The sequence below is a fragment of the Herpailurus yagouaroundi genome, unplaced genomic scaffold (assembly GCF_014898765.1).
Source record: "Herpailurus yagouaroundi ecotype Mexico unplaced genomic scaffold, PumYag 188, whole genome shotgun sequence".
Classification (NCBI taxonomy): domain Eukaryota; kingdom Metazoa; phylum Chordata; class Mammalia; order Carnivora; family Felidae; genus Herpailurus; species Herpailurus yagouaroundi.
In genome coordinates this window covers 40,132,806-40,151,765 of record NW_024412419.1, presented here as the reverse complement: position 1 = coordinate 40,151,765, position 18,960 = coordinate 40,132,806, and the positions used below count along the sequence as shown (strand labels likewise).

The 18,960-nt window shown below is 45.2% G+C and overlaps 1 protein-coding gene across 1 annotated transcript in view; it reads right to left on the bottom strand.

Annotated features, from left to right (window-relative positions):
- REEP1 (receptor accessory protein 1) overlaps window positions 1-14,038 on the bottom strand; it is a 79,144-nt gene extending 65,106 nt beyond the window's left edge. The window contains exons 1-3 of the mRNA XM_040496890.1: window positions 13,977-14,038; window positions 5,032-5,156; window positions 2,105-2,117 (exon numbers count right to left, since the gene is read on the bottom strand). Of these exons, the coding sequence (XP_040352824.1) occupies window positions 2,105-2,117; window positions 5,032-5,156; window positions 13,977-14,038 (200 nt within the window). The remainder of the gene's footprint in view (window positions 1-2,104; window positions 2,118-5,031; window positions 5,157-13,976) is intronic.
- Window positions 14,039-18,960: the final 4,922 nt, after the last annotated feature.

Here is an 18,960-nt window from a genome sequence, read left to right as displayed (position 1 = left end):
TGCTCTCTCTCTCAAAATAAACAAACAAACTTAAAAAAATTGTTTGCCAGTCTGACAGATGTGAAATGGTATCTCATGCTTGTTTTAATTTGTATTTCCCTAATTACAAGTGAGGGTGAGCAGCCTCTTATGCCTATTGGCCATTTGGCCTGCTTAACTGGCCTATTTACATCCCTCATTAGCTTATGTTTTTCTTACTGATATTTAGGACTTCTTTGTGAATTCTGAGTATAAATCTTTCCTTGAACATGTTCATTACAAACACCTTTCTCCAATAAAAAACTATTTTAACTTTGTTTGTAGTACCTTCTGTTGTAGAAGTTTTAAATTTTACATGGACAGGGATGCCTGCGTGGCTCAGCCGGTTAAGCATCAGACTCTTGATTTCAGTTTAGGTCATGATCTCACAGTCATGGGATTGAGCAGGCTCAGTGTGGAGCCTGCTTGGGGTTCTCTCTCCCCCCCCCCCCTTCTCTCTTTTCCTCCCCCACTCCTGCTCTCTCTCTCTCTCTCTCAAAAATAAGCATTTTTTTAAAAGTCTCTTTAAAAAAATAAGTACATTTTACATGGACAAATATATCAATCTTTTACAGTTTGTTTTTGTATCTTGCTAAGGAAATCCTGGTCACATATTTTTTCCCAAAATATGTTTAACTTTTGCTTCCTCACTATTGGTTTGAATTCATGTGGATTTATCTTTATGTATGCTGCAAGTTCAGGATCCAATTTTATTCTTTTCTGTATGGATTTCAATTGTCCCAGTAATATTTACCAAATCCTTTCCCATTGGTTTTGAGTTCTATCCATCACATATAAAGTCTTCCAATGTGTAGAGGTATTATTTCAGCTCTCTGTTCCATTCTACTGGTCTGCCATCTAAGCATACACCTATACCACAGTATCTTAATTCTCATAGCTTTATAATAAATTCTGATATTATTAAAATGGTCTTGCCTATTCTCAGCTTTTTTCTATATGAATTTCCTGACAGCTTGTCAAGTTCCATGAAAAACTTAATTTGGATTTTGGTTGGAATTGCACTGAACTTGTAGGTTTACTCAGGAAGAAACACCATCTTTGTGTTAACTGGGTATCTCCTTTTGAACATTATCCTTTCCATCTACTCATGCTTTCTTCAACGTCTTTTCATGATATGTTATACATTTTTCCATAAATATCTTGGACATGTTTTGTTTTATTTACTGCTAAGCACTTAGGGATTTTAGGTGGTATTGTGAATTTTTAAGTTAGATTTTCTTTTGGTTACTAATGGCATACAGGAATGTTATTGATTTTCCACACTGATCTCAGAACTGCTAATCCTTCTGCAATCAAAAGCACTTGGAGTCTCAAATGCATTACATTATATGAAAAGGCCAGACTAAAGAGTCGACATGCTGTATGATTCCATTTACATGCTATTCTGAAAAAGGGAAATTTATAGAGACAAAAAAAAAAAAATAGATCAGTGGTTGCTGGGGCTAAGGGTGGGAGGGACTGACTACAAAGGAGAGTGAAGGAATTTGGGGAAATGATGGAACCATCCTGCATGTTGATTGTGGTGGTGGTTACAAACTGCATTTATTTAAACTTGGAATTCAAACTCAAGATTAAAAGAAAAATCACACTAAAAAGAGTGACCTTTACTAATTATAGCTCAATAAACACGACCTTTAAAACAAGCATTTGGAGGAATCCACACTCTTAAGTGTGAGTGTAAGTGTATGTGTGTGTCTCCAAAAATGGATAAAATCAACTGACGCCTCCAAGCTCTGAGACAACTTCCTGACAGCAGAGGGTCCATATGTAATGAAACAAGGACTCGCAAAAACCATAATGCACCTCCAGGGCCTGTTAATACTCTAGTCCTGAAAGATGCGCCATGGACCTGGGTTCTAAATACAGCTGAGCCAGCCTGATCTTTACCATGCTGCTGCAGGGAACATCCTCACAGCAGTAATCCAGAAGCTTACCTGGGCAGAGTTGCTCAGGCTGGGCACACAGCTCTGGGTTCCCTCAGTGCGTTCGGTTTCCAATGGCACAGTGAACCACCTGGGAAATGGTTGCCATGAGTCCTAACCCTTGGGCCTCTGCTTCTGCTTACCCACTGTGACCTTCTAAAAGGATAGAGGAGAAACTATGAAAACAGCAGAACCGGCCCATTTGCATTTTGGCTCCTTGACAGGTATATGATTAAGATGTATAAACAACTATTTATTTATTAAATGCCCATTATGTGCCAAGAACTGTGCAAACCTCATTATAAGCATTATTACTTTAATTTTATATAACCCTGCGAGACAACTATTATCATTGTCCTTGTATTGCAGATGGGGAACCTGGGGTTTAGGGAAATTAAGTAACTGAGTTTAACATTAGTTAGGGGAGGAGGCCAGACTCGAACCCAGGTCTATGTGACTCCACTGCCCAAGATTTGCTGCTTTATTAACTTGACTGCAATGCATGGCTCAGAGGCTGCCATGATCCCTGAATGAATGAATGAATGAATGAGGATCAGAGAGAGAGAGAGAGAAAGAGAGAGAGAATATTGCCTGATTTCTTGCCCAAGACAATTCGAGCCTGGCACTGTATTATATATTTATTGACACAGGTGACAGTATAACTTACAGGGTTCCAAATGCACAAACTTTTCACACAAACGAGGTTCTTTCCCTCAACCTCTGCCAAGATCAGAACACAAACAAGCCACATCTTTTGGACCACAGCATGTGATTCTGCTGACCTCTCTCTGCAGTCTTTCTTTCCCAGTGTGTTCCACCCCGCCCCCGATCCTCTCCAGATTTGGAACTAACACACACAAAACTCCTCCTGGGGTTATGCCCCTCACAAATATCTCATTTGCTTATTTGCTCATTTGATCCACACCACAAGTGTCTGAGATCACTGGGGTTACCTTCCCGGTGTGCATGAAAATCAAAGAAGGAAAACCACGGAACAATGAAAACCTGAGGCTTAGAGTGGTTCAGGGGTCTGCCAAAGGCCCTCCCCATCCAACCAGATGCAAACTCGGGCCTCCTGCCTCCAAGTCCACAACCATTGTCCAGCCCACACTGCCTCTCTTAGCACAGAGAGGGGGGTTTTTATTGCTTACTTAGAGCTGTCTGTAATTGGTGCGATAAAAAGCATGATTCAGATTGGATTACAGAAATACTCCCAAACCCAATTTAGAAAAGCACAAAACGGAACAAACATTCTGCAAATTTTCAATTCATGCTGTTAAGCTTGAAACTCTGCAATCCAACCCACTCAAATCCTGCTCAAGTATCAGTCTGGATATTTTTTAAGTCTAACTTGTAGAGATTTATTTTTTTATTTTTTTTTTTAACGTTTATTCATTCTTGAGAGACAGAGAGAGACACAGCATGAGCAGCGAAGGGGCAGAAAGAGGGAGACACAGAATCTGAAGCAGGCTCCAGGCTCCGAGCTGTCAGCACAGAGCCTGAAGCAAGAGCTCGAACTCACAAACCGAGAGATCATGACCTGAGCCGAAGTCGGACACTCAACCGACTGAGCCACCCAGGTGCCCCTAAATTGTAGAGATTTCTATTCTTAAGAAATCTAGAGGCTGAGTTTTGGCATCAGACCGGAGACTGAATCCAGCTCCATCACTGACTACCTACGGGACTGTGGGCACATTTCTTAACAACTCTCAGCCAGTGTCCTTGATTGTACAAACCAAAATACTTTCAACAGCTGCTATGCAGATGAAATGAGACTGGAGGTAAAGATTTAACATACCAGAAACCCCATAGATGAATGACAAATATTAATTCCCTTCCTTTCTGTAGAAATAATAACTTCAAATGCCAATTATTAAACACAAAATATTTTTCGTTCAATATTAAATATCTGTTGAGCACTTAGTATGTGCCCTGTGTCGTCTGGTGGGAAGGCAGCCAGCACACAGGTAATTATACAAATAATTGATTAATAACAATCCTGTGTTGAGTGTTGCTGAGTATTTTTTTTAATGTTTATTTGTTTATTTTGAAAGAGAGTGTGTGTGCGTGTGAGCAGGGGGAAGGGCAGAGAGAGAAGGAGAGAGAGAATCTCAAGCAGGCTCTGCACTATCATCACAGAGCCTGATGCGGGGCTCGAACTCACAAACTGTAAGATACTGACAGGAGCCCAAATAGTGTTGGACTCCTTAACCAGCTAAGCCACTCAGGCACCCTGCTGAGTGTGTTTTGAAGGGAAGAACAGATTTCTTTACAATGACCATCTCCCAGCTCATGCTCCTCCCCCCACCACCCTGGGTCTGAGAGCCTGAGACCTGACACTCAGCCAGAGGGTCCCCTGGTAAAGGGGTTATGGTTTTCTCCTCCCAGTGAACTTCCCGTGAAGCCCCCTACAAGGAATGTATTTCGTGAGAGGAATGGACTGACAGAGTCTGAGAATTAGTGGGAGGGGCTCTTTGAGCTGTACTTGTGGGCTGGTACCTGTGGGGTTTCCTGGGGACGTGTCTGCTCAGCTCATGCCCTTCCTGCCTCCCATACAGCAAGTGCTGGTATCATCCTGCCTAGCCCACTTGGAGGTCTGCACAGCGTGAATGTGCCTGTCTGGGGGAGGGTATCACAGGGCTCTCGGGAAGGAGAGGGGAACAAACCTTTACTGATACCCACCAGGCACCGTATCCCCCCAGCAGTCAGGTGAAGTTGCGACTATTATTCCCTTTTTACACAGGAGGGACCTGGGACTTAAGGAGGCTTCCTTCATTCATTTATTCAACAGACATTTACTCAATACATTCTGTGCCAAATTCTGAGTCCAACACAAGGTCACGGAACTACTAAGTGGGTGAGGTGGATTTGGAAGACTCCGAATGGGGTCTGGTTTCAAACCCCTTACTCTTCCCCATCCAATATGATGCCTCAAGAAGGTCAGAGATTTTATCCTCAGGGTGATCACAAAGTGGCAGGGGTGCCAGTATACCAGAACAAGATAGGTAGTAGAACAAAGCTGTGCATACTAAGTATCAAAGGAAAACTCTACGATGATGGGGCCAAGTACCTCCTCCATTAGACTGTGAGCTCTCTGAGGGCAAGGACTGGGCCTTCTCCATCTCAGCATCTCCAAGGTTGAGCATAGAGTAAGTAATGCATACAATGACGGTGATGAAATTCAAATGCACTAGCCTAAGTGAAAGAAGTCAGGTTCAAAAGGCTATATGCTACATGACTCCAATTATGCCACTCTGGAAACAATAAAACTACGAAGACAGAAAACAGGTGAGTTGCCAGAGGCTGGGGTGGGAGGAGAAGATGACTACAAAAGATAACCTTTTCCAAAAAGGAAAATTTTGGAGGTGATGGAACTGTTCTATATATTTTGACAGTGGTTACACAACTATAAGCATTTGTCAAAGCTTGTAGCAATACACAACAGAAATAGTGAATTTCACTGTATGCAAATTATACCTTAATTTTTTTTTAAGTTTATTTACTTAAGCAATCTCTACCCCAAAACGGGGCTCAAACTCACAACCCTGAGATCAAGAGCCACATGGTCCACCCGCTGAGCTGGCCAGATGTCTCCTCTAATTTTTAAAATGGGGGGGGAAAAAAGAGAGGGGGAGTGAGAAAAAGAATGAATACAAGCAGAAGTAGATTTGCAGTGAAGCTAATGAAGTTAGAGCTTCAGGGCTCCTCAACTGCATGGGTCCCGGGAGGGGTCCCAGCTATGTGTTCATCAAATTTTGTATGATTTTTTCTGAAAAAGCTCCTTCTCTCCACCCTAAAAGCTTCAGGCCCCAGGAAAAGTAGGTCCATCCCTGAAACTAGTACAGAGAGTAAAAATGGCAGGCTCCCAAGGAGTTGTGGACTCAAGTGGAACCCTAGAGAAAGGGAAGACCTGGTTCTCACAGACAGAGGTACAAAAGACAATCCACAGAGAGGAACCAGCATGGACCAAAGTGCAGAAGCCTTCCAGGATTTCCAGTGATGGCACGAGCACCAGGAATTCGGTGGTTCTACACTACAGGTTCCCTATCCCAGACCGGTTGTCATGGCGTGATCTCCGAAGCCACACCAAGCCGTTCTAGGCAAGTAGGAAAGCTGCGACCCAATGTGATGTGAAAATTCCAGATGCTGCCAAGCTGGTCTAACAAGCATTTATCATCCTTCTGGCTCCCTGAATAGCAAAGACACCCCCCACCCCGACAACCGCCCTGTGCAGGGAGGTTTTCACCTTACATACCTGAAGCTGAGAATGGTTAATGCTCCAGCTTCCCTGGCAGCAGGGATGTGGGCTTGTGGCAGACACACCTGCCCACGTATGAACCCAGGTCCTTCCAACCTCTCGCTCAGCCATAAGGAGGCTACACTCCTCAGGCTTACAATCCCATGATGCCACATGAACACACATTGCCAAAGAGGCTGGTGTTGAATGTCAAGTCACTGAGTTCTTGATGGTTAAAATAAGCCAAGTTAATATATATATTTTATATATATAAAATGGGTGAGATAAGTTATAAATATAAATAAAATGGAATATAATGGAATACTATTCAGCCTTAAAAATAAAGAAATCCTGACACCTGCTGCAACACAAATAGACTTTGTGGACATTATGCTAAGTGAAATAAGCCAGACACAAAAAAGACAAATATTGTATGATTCCATTTACATGAATAGACAACCTCAGATAAATCTACTACTCATGTAGATACTACTCTAGATAGGCCAAATTCATAGGAACAGAATATAAATGATAGTTGCCAGGGGCTGGTGGGGGGAGAAGAAATAGGGAGTTGTTGTTTAACAGGCATAGAGCTTCAATTTTTAATTTTGCAAGATGAGAAAGTCCCAGAGATTGGTTGTACAATAACACAAATATACTTAACACTACTGAACTGTACATTTAAGGGTGGTTAAGATGGTAAATTTTGTTATATCTTTTTTTTTTGCCACAATTAAAGTAAAATAAAATAAATGTATGATGTTTATGAACCAAAAAAATTTTTTTGACATGGAGCACCTGGGCGGCTCAGTCGGTTAAGCGTCTGACTCCTGGGTTTGGCTCAGGTCATGATCTCACGGTTTATCAGTTCGAGCCCCGCATTGGGCTCTGTGCTGACAGCCTGCTTGGGATCTTCTCTCTCCCTCTCTCACTGCCCCTTCTCTGCTCACTCTCTCTCTTTAAAAAAAAAAAAAAAATCTTGACATGAATATTTGTTAAAATCATCCATATTTGAAAACTTAAAAGAACACAATTTACTTCATATAAGCCATCAGCTCATTTAATCCACAAATGGTTCATCCTCACAAATTCTAACAAAAATTCTAACAAATTCTAGCAAATTTTAAAAAAGTGGAACATATAATTGTTCAAGTTATACCTGCTCTGTTTCATGGTACAATGCTATTTATTTTACTGAAATTTTCAAACAAAAGAAAATTTACCAACTTTAGAAGGCACTGTCATCTCAATTCATTACAGAGGATATCATGACGGAAAATGAGTGAAAATTAACAAGTGATGCAAATATCCATTTTTTAAATGGTTTTGGTTGTAGAGAAAGAAAGAAAATGCTGTATGTTATGTTCTATCCAGAAGTCACACTACTAAATATGTTCCCTCTATTGATATTTTAAATATTTTTTTACACCTTGATTTGTTCCAGAAAGGATCTGAGGGGGCTCGGTTATAAATAGTCGTGTGATTCATAAGAAACTACCATGATTCCAGGCCACTGGGCTTGTCCGCAGAAAGGCTCGGGGCAGCTAACACAATCGCTGCTGTCATCCCACTCGAAGGGGAGGAAGGAGCTAGAGGAAGGCAAACCTTGTCTACACCTGACCCACGTGCTCATGGAAGAACAAAGATGGCCTGAAACGGGGATGTCTGGCTCATGCCCAGAATGCCTCCCTGATTAGACCATAAGAGCTGGAGAAAAGAAAGCAAGCTGGCCAACAGCCACGTTTCCTTTGGAGAGAGAAGTTTAAGTTTTGAGAGACGAATCTCCAGCACATGTCTTCATTATGAGGGAGTTACGCTAATTATGAGAGACAGGGAAAGCACAAACACAGCTGATGGCTGCGTAAGAACGGTCCTGCTGGGTGTTCTCCTGAGGCAGCTCCAGGGCTGGCCAGCCTGTACCCCCCACAGGGAACACCTGCCCTGCAGATGATGTAAAGCAAGTCCACTGCTTCCCTGGGAGACGGCCAGCGAGTGTGGACCTCTCCACTTTGCTAGCTGCACCGCTCCAGGGGCTCTGGACACCAATGCAAACAGGCCTTGAGTAAGGAAGGTGAGGCCCCAGGCTGGGAAATAATGTTTGTTTTTGATGCTTATAAAGGTAATCTTTGGTACTGCTCTAAAAGGTATGGGGGAATACTGCTTCATAGTTAAGAAGGAGGAATATAACACAGTTTGCTTTGTTTAGAAAATAAAGATATTCCTCCCAATCACAGAATGAGAATTACTTTTTTTTTTAAAGTATGATCCATGCTCAGTGTGGGGCCCAAACCCACAACACTGAGATCAAGAGGCGCATGATCCACTAACTGAGCCAGCCAGGTGCCCCAAGAACCACTCTTTAACAAGTATGCCATTTGTTTCTGCAGATTTGAAAAGAATGGATAAAACTAGGTCACTGAGAAGGAGAGAAAAATTCCAAGACAGAAAGAATCGGCTTTGAGGCTGGAGATATAAGAAATTTGGTTTGCTTCAGGATGAAAACAATATGCATTCTTTCCATTTGTGAGTCTCCAGTGGCCACGATTATAGGGAGGGCATAAGGGAGTGTCTAGTGAGGGAAATTCTATTCTCCAGAGGACCAACACCAAGAAGGAAAGCTTCACAGAAGAAAGAAGTTAGGAGCACCTGGGTGGCTTAGTCGGTTAAACGCCCAGCTTTGGCTAAGGTCATGATCTTGAGGTTCAGGAGTTTGAGCCCCGAATTGGGCTCTGTGCTGACAGCTGGGAGCCTGGAGCCTGCTTTGGATTGTGTCTCCTCTCTCTGCCCCTCCCCCTCCCCTGCTCATGCTCTGTCTCTCTCAAAAAGAAAACAAAACAAAACAAAATAGAAAAAAAAGTTAACATCACATAATAACCAGTGGCTGTACTGAATGCTTGCTGGGCGTGGTTTTAAGCACTCACTGTACATGCATTTGCATGTACAAAAACTGTGCGAAGGAGGCATGTTTACAATCTCCATGGACTGGAAATAAGAATCAGAGAAGTTAAATAATTGGGCTACAATCACACACGAGTCTGTGGCAGGGCTGGAACTAGAATGTGAGATTTCAAACCCTGGGTGCTAAAACCACTGATGTCCCCACTTTTTTTTTTTTTTTTAAGAGAGAGAGAGAGAGAGAGAGCACAAGCATAAGCCAGGGAGAGGGGCAGTGGCAGATACATATATATATATATATAGAGAGAGAGAGAGAGAGAGAGAGAGACAGAGAGAGAGAGAGGGAGAGAGACAGAGAGTGAGAGAGAGAGAGAGAGAGAGAGAGAGAGAGAGAGAATCCTAAGCAGAGTTCATGCTCAGCACAGAGCCCGACTCATGGCTGGATCCCTTGATCACAGTCTGAGCAGAAATCAAAAGTCAGATACTCTACCTACTGAGCCACCAAGGCACCCACCGCACTTTTTTGATAGCACACAAGTCAGTAAAATATTTAGGTCACACATTCCTTGTATCATCACATTATTTGTGGGCTTTGCTGAGGAAATCCTTTTAAGTTATCATCAGGGTTATTAATTAATTTTTTAAATGTGTATTTATTTTTGAGAGAGAGAGAGAGAGAGACAGAGTGCGAGTGGGGGAGAGGTAGAGAGAGAGAGGGGACACAGAATCCAAAGCAGGCACCAGACTCTGAGTTGTCAGCACAGAGCCCAATGCGGGGCTCAAACAAGCGAACTGTGAGATCATGGCCTGAGCCAAAGTCAGATGCTTAACCAAGCCATCCAGGTGCCCCTCATCAGGGTTATTAATTTAAAATGATGGGGCGCCTGGGTGGCTCAGTCGGTTAAGCGTTCGACTTCGGCTCAGGTCATGATCTTGCGGTCCGTGAGTTCGAGCCCCACATCGGGCTCTGTGCTGACAGCTCAGAGCCTGGAGCCTGTTTCAGATTCTGTGTCTCCCTCTCTCTGCTCCTCCCCTGTTCATGCTGTCTCTCTCTGTCTCAAAAATAAATAAATGTTAAAAAAAATTTTTTAAATGAGATTGTCCAATACAGAGGCCCACACACCAAGGCTCATGCCATCTGTAACACAACTTGGTTTCTGCCGAAGGCAAACAAGAGTGGGGGACTGTGTCAGGGACTGCCACTTCTTCCTCACTCCCATGGGAGTATGTGCCACAAGTTTGGTGCACATGCAGACCCAGTACCCACTCTGGGCTGTGCACTGTACTACAAACCACCCACTTGATCTACCATACTCACAGAGCCCAGTGGCTTTCCCTGACCCCAGAGCTGGTCAGCATCTGTGAATGGGGGATGTGCCTGGCTCTAAATCTGCCTGCACCCTAAGCTGCCCACAGACGCAGGAACAACTTCAGAGGCTGAGGACCTAGGCGCTGATGCACTGCACGCCTGCCAGATAAGGGTCCTTGGATAAGTGCCCAGGGAACCTCACTTGTTTTATCTCCTTTGCATGATGGTGTATCCTCAATGGTCAAATGGGATGATACACATGAAAATACTTTGAAAACAGAAATGCTGCACAGATCTGCAAAATTATTTTCCCTATGGGGGAAGCTCTGAGCAGAGGACCATGGACTGTAGTATCCCCCCACCAAGAGGGGTGATGTGGGAGCCCTCATGGGAGTTATTTAACCAGTCCAAGAGTGACGCTGGGTCAAGCCTTTAGGCCTATAAGACCCGGGAAGGTTCTGCATCTGGGAGACCAAGGGTAGCCATTGCCCACAAGGCAGATTCTCCCTGGGGGTTGGTGTGGGGAAGAGAACACTGACATTTCAATGCAGATATTTTTTGGAGGTATGGGGAAAGGTCCCACTGTCTCAGTAGAATCATCAAAGTGCCTGATTGCTTGGTTCTAGGTGGGTGACATCAGGGAAATGCCTCTTCCCAAAAGGTTCTGGGGGACCTCAGAGGACCCCCAGTCTGGGTCCCTCCCAGAATAAAAAGAGAAAAAACGGACAAGTTCACACGATTCCCTTTACCAATGGAGACCCAAGAAGGCTTTACTATAAATGGTATAGATGGCCACAACTTCAGCACTTACTGGTTATTACCTCCCACCCCACCCCAACCGGTCTGCTAAGAAATGCCTGGGCTGAGGCATCCCTGGAGATACCCCTGAGGTGTATAACGAAGTAACTGTCAGTCTCTGACATTTCACTATAGATGGAGTAGCTCTCCAGCTCATTTGCCATGGCAGCTGGTAGAGAGAGCAAGTTGTTTCTTAGGGTGGGTTGGTTAGTTAGTTGGTTGGTTTAGGGAGCTGCGGAAATCAAGGACCAGGAGGGCTTTGGAACATACACCGCTGGGTAAAGGTGCCTGGTCTGGGGGAAGATCCATGTCCACTAGGCCTCAGGATGACACCTCTGGGACCCTGGGCTCAGAAGGGTGAAAGTGGCATAGGAGAGGGGCTCCCAACTGAGGGTCAGGTTCAGCTCTGAGCCCAACTGGCAGGGTGATCCGGAGCTTTTGCAACTCCACACTCCTTTCTCCCAGACCTCGGTCTCCTCACTCTTGCACTCAGAAAACCCTGACCTACTGCCCTGGTACATATTGTACTGACCTAGCACAGTAGGTGTCCAGCACTGTTCTATTGCTGGCTAGCCAGCAGTGAACAGATGGGGTGAGCACACTGTTGAGTCCTGGGGCACCCCGCCCCACATCAGCTCAGGCATTCTTTCCTGCAATGACTGCAGTCCTACCCAGGCCCAGCCCTGGTGTCTGCTCGGCTGCTTGCACAGGACGGACACCACTGAGCATGAACTATCCCCCACCCCCAACTCTGCACCCTGAGATAGTGTGAGGATGTTAGCAAAAACCCGAATCATGGTGATAAGCCAAAAACCAAAGCCGCTACAAGGCCATCAGGGCAGACCTGGACAGTCACCTGCCACTGTAGTACTGTGGTATATTCCTGGCAGCAAGTAGTGTCATCAAAGGGAGATTTTTTTTTTTTTTTCTGTATCCCTTTGTCACCAGCAGATGGGAATCATTGGTCAGAAAGGCAGAGTGCTGACAGAGCTTTCCTTCAGATTGAGGAAAACAACAAAGAATGGATGGACTGGGGTGGAAAACAGGAAAATACAGGTGTGTTTTAGTTTCCGTGGATGTGCAGATGAGCAAGCAATGAAGCAAAGTGGGGGTGCCAAGAAATGACACCATTCTTGATAAAGCAATTCCACCACTCAAAAACATTCCATGGCTCCCTGCTGCCCTCAGGAACACATCCACACTGCTTGCCTTGGAACTGAGGGCTTCCACCATCTAGCCACGGCCCACCCCACCAGTTTCATGCGCCCTCCACCAATTCCTGTGTGCACCCCATGCACTTCTTGCCACTGTGCTCCGCCATCATTCCCTTTGCCTGGAATGTTCTTCCCCTATCTCTGTCGGCCAAAATCCTATGTTTCTAGTGCACTGGATAAGAAGCCTTAGAACTACCGACTTTGGGGGCCAGATACTTCTTTGTTGGGTGGGGGGCTGTCCTGAGCAATGTGAAGTGTTCAGCAATATCCCTAGGCTCTGAATGCCAAGAACTCCAGATGTCAGTAACATTCCCTCCATCCCAGGTGTGACAGCCAGAAATGTCTCTAGGGGGGCACCTGGGTGGCTCAGTTGGTTGAGCATCTGACTTTGGCTCAGCTCATGATCTCTTGGTTTATGGGTTCAAGCCCCGCATCTGGCTCTCTGCTGTCCGTGCAGAGCCTGCTTTGGATCCTCTGTCCCCCTCACTCTGCTCCTCCCCTGCTTGAGCTCTCTCGAAAATAACCATGAAAAAAAAAAGTATTTCGGGGCGCCTGCCTGGGTTGCTCAGTTGGTTGAGCATCTGACTCTTAGTTTCAGCTCAGATCACGATCTCACAGTTCATGAATTTGGGCCCCATGTGAGGCTCTGCGCTAACAGCACAGAGCCTGTTTGGGATTCTCTCTTTCTGTGTCCCTCCCCTGCTCATGCTCTCTCATTCTCTCTCTCAAAAGAATAAATAAACTTAAAAAAAAAAATGTTTCTAGATACTTCCAAATGTCTCCTGGGGGCAAAATAGCCTCTGTTTGAGAACCATTGTTCTACACCCAGACCCGGTGATACTCTTTTCAAGAAACCCTTCTCTGAGCTTCTTAGAAGGAGAGTTATATCATCAGGGCACCTGGGCGGTTCAGTTGGTTAAGCATCTGACTCTTGATTTCAGCTTAGTCATGGTCTCACAGTGAGATCGAGCCTTGCATTGGGCTCTGTGCTGAGAGCTCAGAGCCTGCTGGGGATTCTCTCTCTCTCTCTGTCCCTCCCCCACTGTGTGCACTCTCTCTCTTTCTCTCTCTCAAAATATATAAACTTTTTTTTAAAAAAAGAAGGAAGGTTATATCATACATATGTGCCTTCCACACACTTTGTAATATTCTACTAGCACTTAACGTGGTCTCCTTTCACTTTGATTTATGTGTGGTTATATCACCCCCTCCCAAGTTTCTTGAGGGCAAAGACCACATTTTGTTCATCTTACACAAGCCCGAACACCATCCAGAGTAGATAATACCTACTGGTCTAGTGAAATTCAATTGTTGGGTTTCACGTGCTTACTGTTAACATAAACACAACTCGTTCATGCAACTTGTCTATGTCTACTGCAGAAAAAGATTAATTACAGAAAAGAATAAAACAACAATCAAAACCACCCACAAACCTACCACTAGCAATAACAGTAGCCAAAATACTGCTATACTAGCTATACCCCCCCCAGTGCTGGCATATGGATAAAATACTTGTATATGTCCCTCCAAACTTTTCCATGCACAGAGTCCAGGGGAAGTACCTGCAGCAGAGGTGGCAGCTCACATCCAGACTGTCATGGCCCCGGGGGACCTTGAGAGCCATCTGGCCCAACCCTAGTACATGCCTGGATCCCCTTCAGGACGCTACTCCTGACTCTGAACCACTGCACATGCAGGAACTTGCTATCACCCAAACAAAGCGGCTTGGCCCCCCTTGGACCGTTCTAGAGCTCTTGCATCTACTGACCTGAAATCTGTTATTCTGGGAGCTTCCGTTCCTTGGTCCAATTCAAATTCTACCTCGTTAGCCAAACTGGTCCACTCAGTCTATTTCCCACTGACAGGGTGTCAATCCAGCCCTCCTTCTTCCCCTCTGAACACTCCCCCCACCCAACCAGTGGGGTGGGTTCCAGCAGCCACGTTTACACTACAGGGCCTCCCCCTGATCCTGAGCAGTAAGGTCTCATCTCTCAGGGGTTGGTATCAGAGTTGAGAAACTGGAGTTCATAGTTGCTGGATGTTTGGAGGCAGAACTGCCATGGTAGGTGTCCATGAAAAATAGAAGTCTGGAGAGGGAGACGAAGTCAGAGAAAGCAACAGATACACACACACACACACACACACACAGACACACACACACACACAGGCACACGTGCACAGAAAAATAAAGCAGATGTGGCTAGAGAGGCAGAGTGGTGAGGCCAGGGGGTGGGAGAAGTTTCCCAATAGCTTCCAAGCCTGGGGTCTAGTACACCACAGAGTCCAGCTGCAACTCTCTGATTCTTCATAATGAGTCCCTTAGTCCAGCTGGTTTTATCTACCCTGATTCATGCAACAAAAACAGAAAGAAAAAGAGGTCTTGACTAAGACACAGCCCCTTGGACCTCTGACAACTGACACCTGAAAGCTCAGGCCCCCCTCAGTCATCTCCTTTCCAATCTGAACGCACAACCGCCTCTCTGACAGTAGATTATGCATCTAATCTACTTCAACCTCGGTACCGCCAATGAACCCGACTTATACACCAGTACCAAAAGGTGAGGATCTCATTCCTGAGTTGAGGGGGCTGGAAATCCAGGCCAACAGTACCCAGGATTGAATAAAGTGGCCACCAAAAGTGTATGTTTGTGCAAAAACTCTCATCAGCCCCAGTAAACACAAACACCCATGGGGCGGGTCTAAAGCCAGAGAAGCACCTCTCAGAGCTCAGCCCGGCCCCAGCAGAGGCCACACAGACTTTCCCAGGGGTGCACAGCCCTATCCTCCTGAGCTGCAAATAACAGTAGCTGGCTTACACTGTCCTCTCCTCCAGCTCCTGCCACAGCCAGGCGTAAAAGAACCCCCCCCCCCCCGAAATACTGAGAAGGACAGGGGTTCTGCAACAGACAGATATAGATTCTCGTCTCATTTCTACCACTTACTGACTTTATGGCTTTGATCAAGTTACTTCTCTAAGTTTTCAGTTTCCTCGTCTACAAAAATAAGAAACAACAACCATTCCCATTTTAAGGATTAAATGAACAAGAGAGTTTTAAAGGGACCAGAGTATTAACGCAAGAGAGTTTTACACTCACCAGGTACTAGTTTATTGTCATCCTGTTCATATTAAATATCTTCATTCATATTTTTCAATTTACTAAGTGACAATATAACATCACTTAGTTTTACAACATATAATTACAAGACATAACTTAAGAGAGATGGTCCTCATTATATACAATCAGCTGGAAAATAAAAACTTGATTAGGGTTCGTTTGACTTTATTTTCTAGGTGTCCCTTAAATGGCACCAATGCCAGAATTATGTCAACAAAAATAAGCAATACCAACAGAGCACACGTAACACTTTCACAGATGTACAAGAGGCAGCAAGTTCACTTTCCAGGCAGGTCCAATTCCTATCAGGCAAATAACCTCTTAAAACCAGTATTTGCTCCTGAGCTTAGCTGGCCAGGGGGCCCCTGCAGATGAATGCACTATAGTGACCTCCCTCCCTGCACTATGACAGCAATAAATGCTTCATCCACGCTCCATTTTCCTGTAATTCCTGATAGGCTTTTTAAAGCCAGACATGCTCCCCAAACCTTGAGTTCTTCATTAATGGATGTGTGGCTAATGGAGTGCTGCCTGGAACCTCATGCCCAAAGGTCAGCAAGCAGCTTCTTCCCCCCTGCTGCTTCAGAGACCTGTGCAGTCCCTCCAGGGGGCTCCTGAGTCCCAGCATCCTGCCTGGAAAGGAGCCGCTGTGCTGACAGCATTGGCCCTTGTCATTAACGGCCAAGCTCCCAGCCAAGGGCTGCAGAGCAACAGGCCTTTCTCCACCCGCGTGGCTCCTGACACAGGAAAAGCTGCCACATCCTCCAAATTGGAGCCATAGCCAATTACGAGGCCATTGGTGCTTCGTTTTTTGCCTCCATCTTCTTTAAGCATTTAAAGCCTAGCCATCAAAAAACTGTGGATGGGAGCAGAGATTGCTACAATCTTTCTGGGAGGCAAGTTGCCATTATTTCTCAAATTGTAACAGCTGTTGCTACCCTCTGACCTAGTAATCGTACTCCTGGGAATCCATCCAAAAGAAATCATCAGAGGCAAACAAAGATTAAGGCACAAATACCTTATTACATGGCTTTTTTATTATGTCAAAGAAAATGAAAATAACATAAACATCTAACAATTAAAAAAAAGGAATTGATTATAATATTTTAAAAGATTGCTAAAATCCTGTTTAGAAATCTTCTGGACACAAAGACAATATTAATTTATTAATGATTAATAAGCAAGCGACACAGTAACCTCATATAAAATTCTTGTGTTCAAAAAATCTTAAGGATCCCTCCAGAATGTATCTCTGGGTACAGAGAATTATGAGCAGTTTTTATTTTCTTCTTTACACTTTCCTTTTCTCCCTGATCCTGCTGCCCACAGTAGCGTTTGATCCCTTATTCATCAGTGTCATGAGATAAAGATGACAGTCCTAAGTTCAAGTCTAGCTGGATGACACTCAAGCAGACCATCATATCCATAATTATGCTCTGTGAGCCAAGGCTAAGCTTCTAAATCAGCAACATCCCCAGGCAGGGGATGTTCCAGCAGATCCCGAAAAGTAAGCTGGCGGGGGGGGGGGGGGGGGGCGGGGAAGCAGACCCCAGGTAGACTGGGAAGGCAGGTGGGGGTGGGGAAGCATTCCAGAAATGGGAGAACAGCATGAGCAAACCCAAAAACAGGAGACAGCATCGTGGATTGGGGGCTATAAATGTCTCAGTGCGGCTGAGGGGAGCCATCTCTTCCCAGAGCACATTCTGCCGGCATCCATCTAAAGGCTATGGGTTGGGGGGGAGGGAAAACTAAAGAGGGCAGAGGCAAGCCCAAGTGACTGATGTGAAGTAGGAAGAACTCCACCTCCTAGCACAGTGCTTGGCACGCAGTGCACATGCACTAAATATGAATGAGTGAATGAATGGTTGAATGGCTCAGGAGCAGAGAGGTTAGAGAAGCAGTTTATAAGACTGAAGGAAACCAGTGAGTTGAAGTTCTCCTTCTAAGGAAGGTGGGTAAAGATCCATTCACACATACGCCCTGTGGTGTAAATATACCAATAGATTCCAATATAACAAAGAAATGATCCCTGTAAAACCATTAGCAATCAAGCCCTAGATTTTACAGCAAAGAAAGATGAATGCATCCAAACTCACCACAGGTAGCACTAACTGGATGAAAGATACGTCTACTCTGCCAAGAGGAAGGCACACGGAAGCCGCTGTGATGCCCTTCTCTCCCCTCTGAGCCAAGAACCCGTCCTTCAGGCTTGGACTCCCAAACTCTGTTGTTTCATTTGTCATCACAGACCTCAGGGTCGGGGAGCAACTGAAGGCTATATACCAACCCCCACAGCAGTTCCATTCCTAAGCATGTAGCCAAGAGAAGCAAAAACACAAGCGTACACAGACTTTACTTGAACATTCATAGCAGCTTTATTCTTAACAGCCAGAGGGTACGAGCAGGAGAGTGCCTGAGGAGAACCGGGCCCCCGGCAGATGAGTCTCGCTGTGATGTGCAAGGTGGGTCACTTTTGGTCAGAGCAAAGGGAGGGAGAGATGGTTGGAAGGTTCTCGAAGTCCCCCAGACATGATGAGAAGAGTCAGGGTGGTCAGAGGAATAAGAAAGGACTGAGCAGGACAGTCCCCACAGAGAAGGCCACAACTTGGAGCCTGCTCAGTGTAGGTGCCGAGAGAGAAATCTGGACGAGTGGCAGATGGTGGCGTGGCGGATGGAAACAGGGCAGTGGTTGTCAAAGCACGGTGCCTGGGCCAGCAGCAACAACAGCACCATCTGAGGAATTGCTAGAAATGCAGACTCCCAGGCCCTACCTCAGACCTACTGAGTCAGACACTGACTATCTACCCACTCCCAGAAGAAAAAAAGCAATGCATCGATGTCCTCTGTACCAATAAGCTCCTTCCCAACAAAGGTTTCTGATAATTAGTGCAAACAAATCCATAGTGGGCCTTCCCATCCCCACCTCCAGAAGCAGCCACATCATTGCTGGAGTACTCTGTTAAGAAGTTCATTATGAAAGAAAAACAAAAACCGTTTCTCCCCCACAGGTCACATTAGCAAAGGGGAAAACAGTGCGCTGTGGAATAGATACTGTTTGGCACAGCCGTGCCGCTCGGTTCCCCTCTTATAAGGACCTCCACCCCCACCCCCAGGGCATGTACCAAGGACCCTGCCTCCAGCCAGAGCTGATTCAACCAACACTGGGCCTAAACTGTGCCTCTCAGATTTTCTCCCCCGAGGATTTAAAACTGGGGCTGAGAGGTCTGCAGGCTACGTAAAAGGAAGACTGCAAACTAGCAGTTTACGGTGGCCACACCTAAGCATTTTGCTCACCAAAGCAAAAATGGATGTCTGCAGAGACAGAAAGAAGAACAGAGAAGCAGAGACAACATTTCATGCTAAGAGAGACAGACAGACATGCCCTATGAGGGCATGAGCTGAGTCTTTGTTTTTTTGTTTTTTTTTTTCT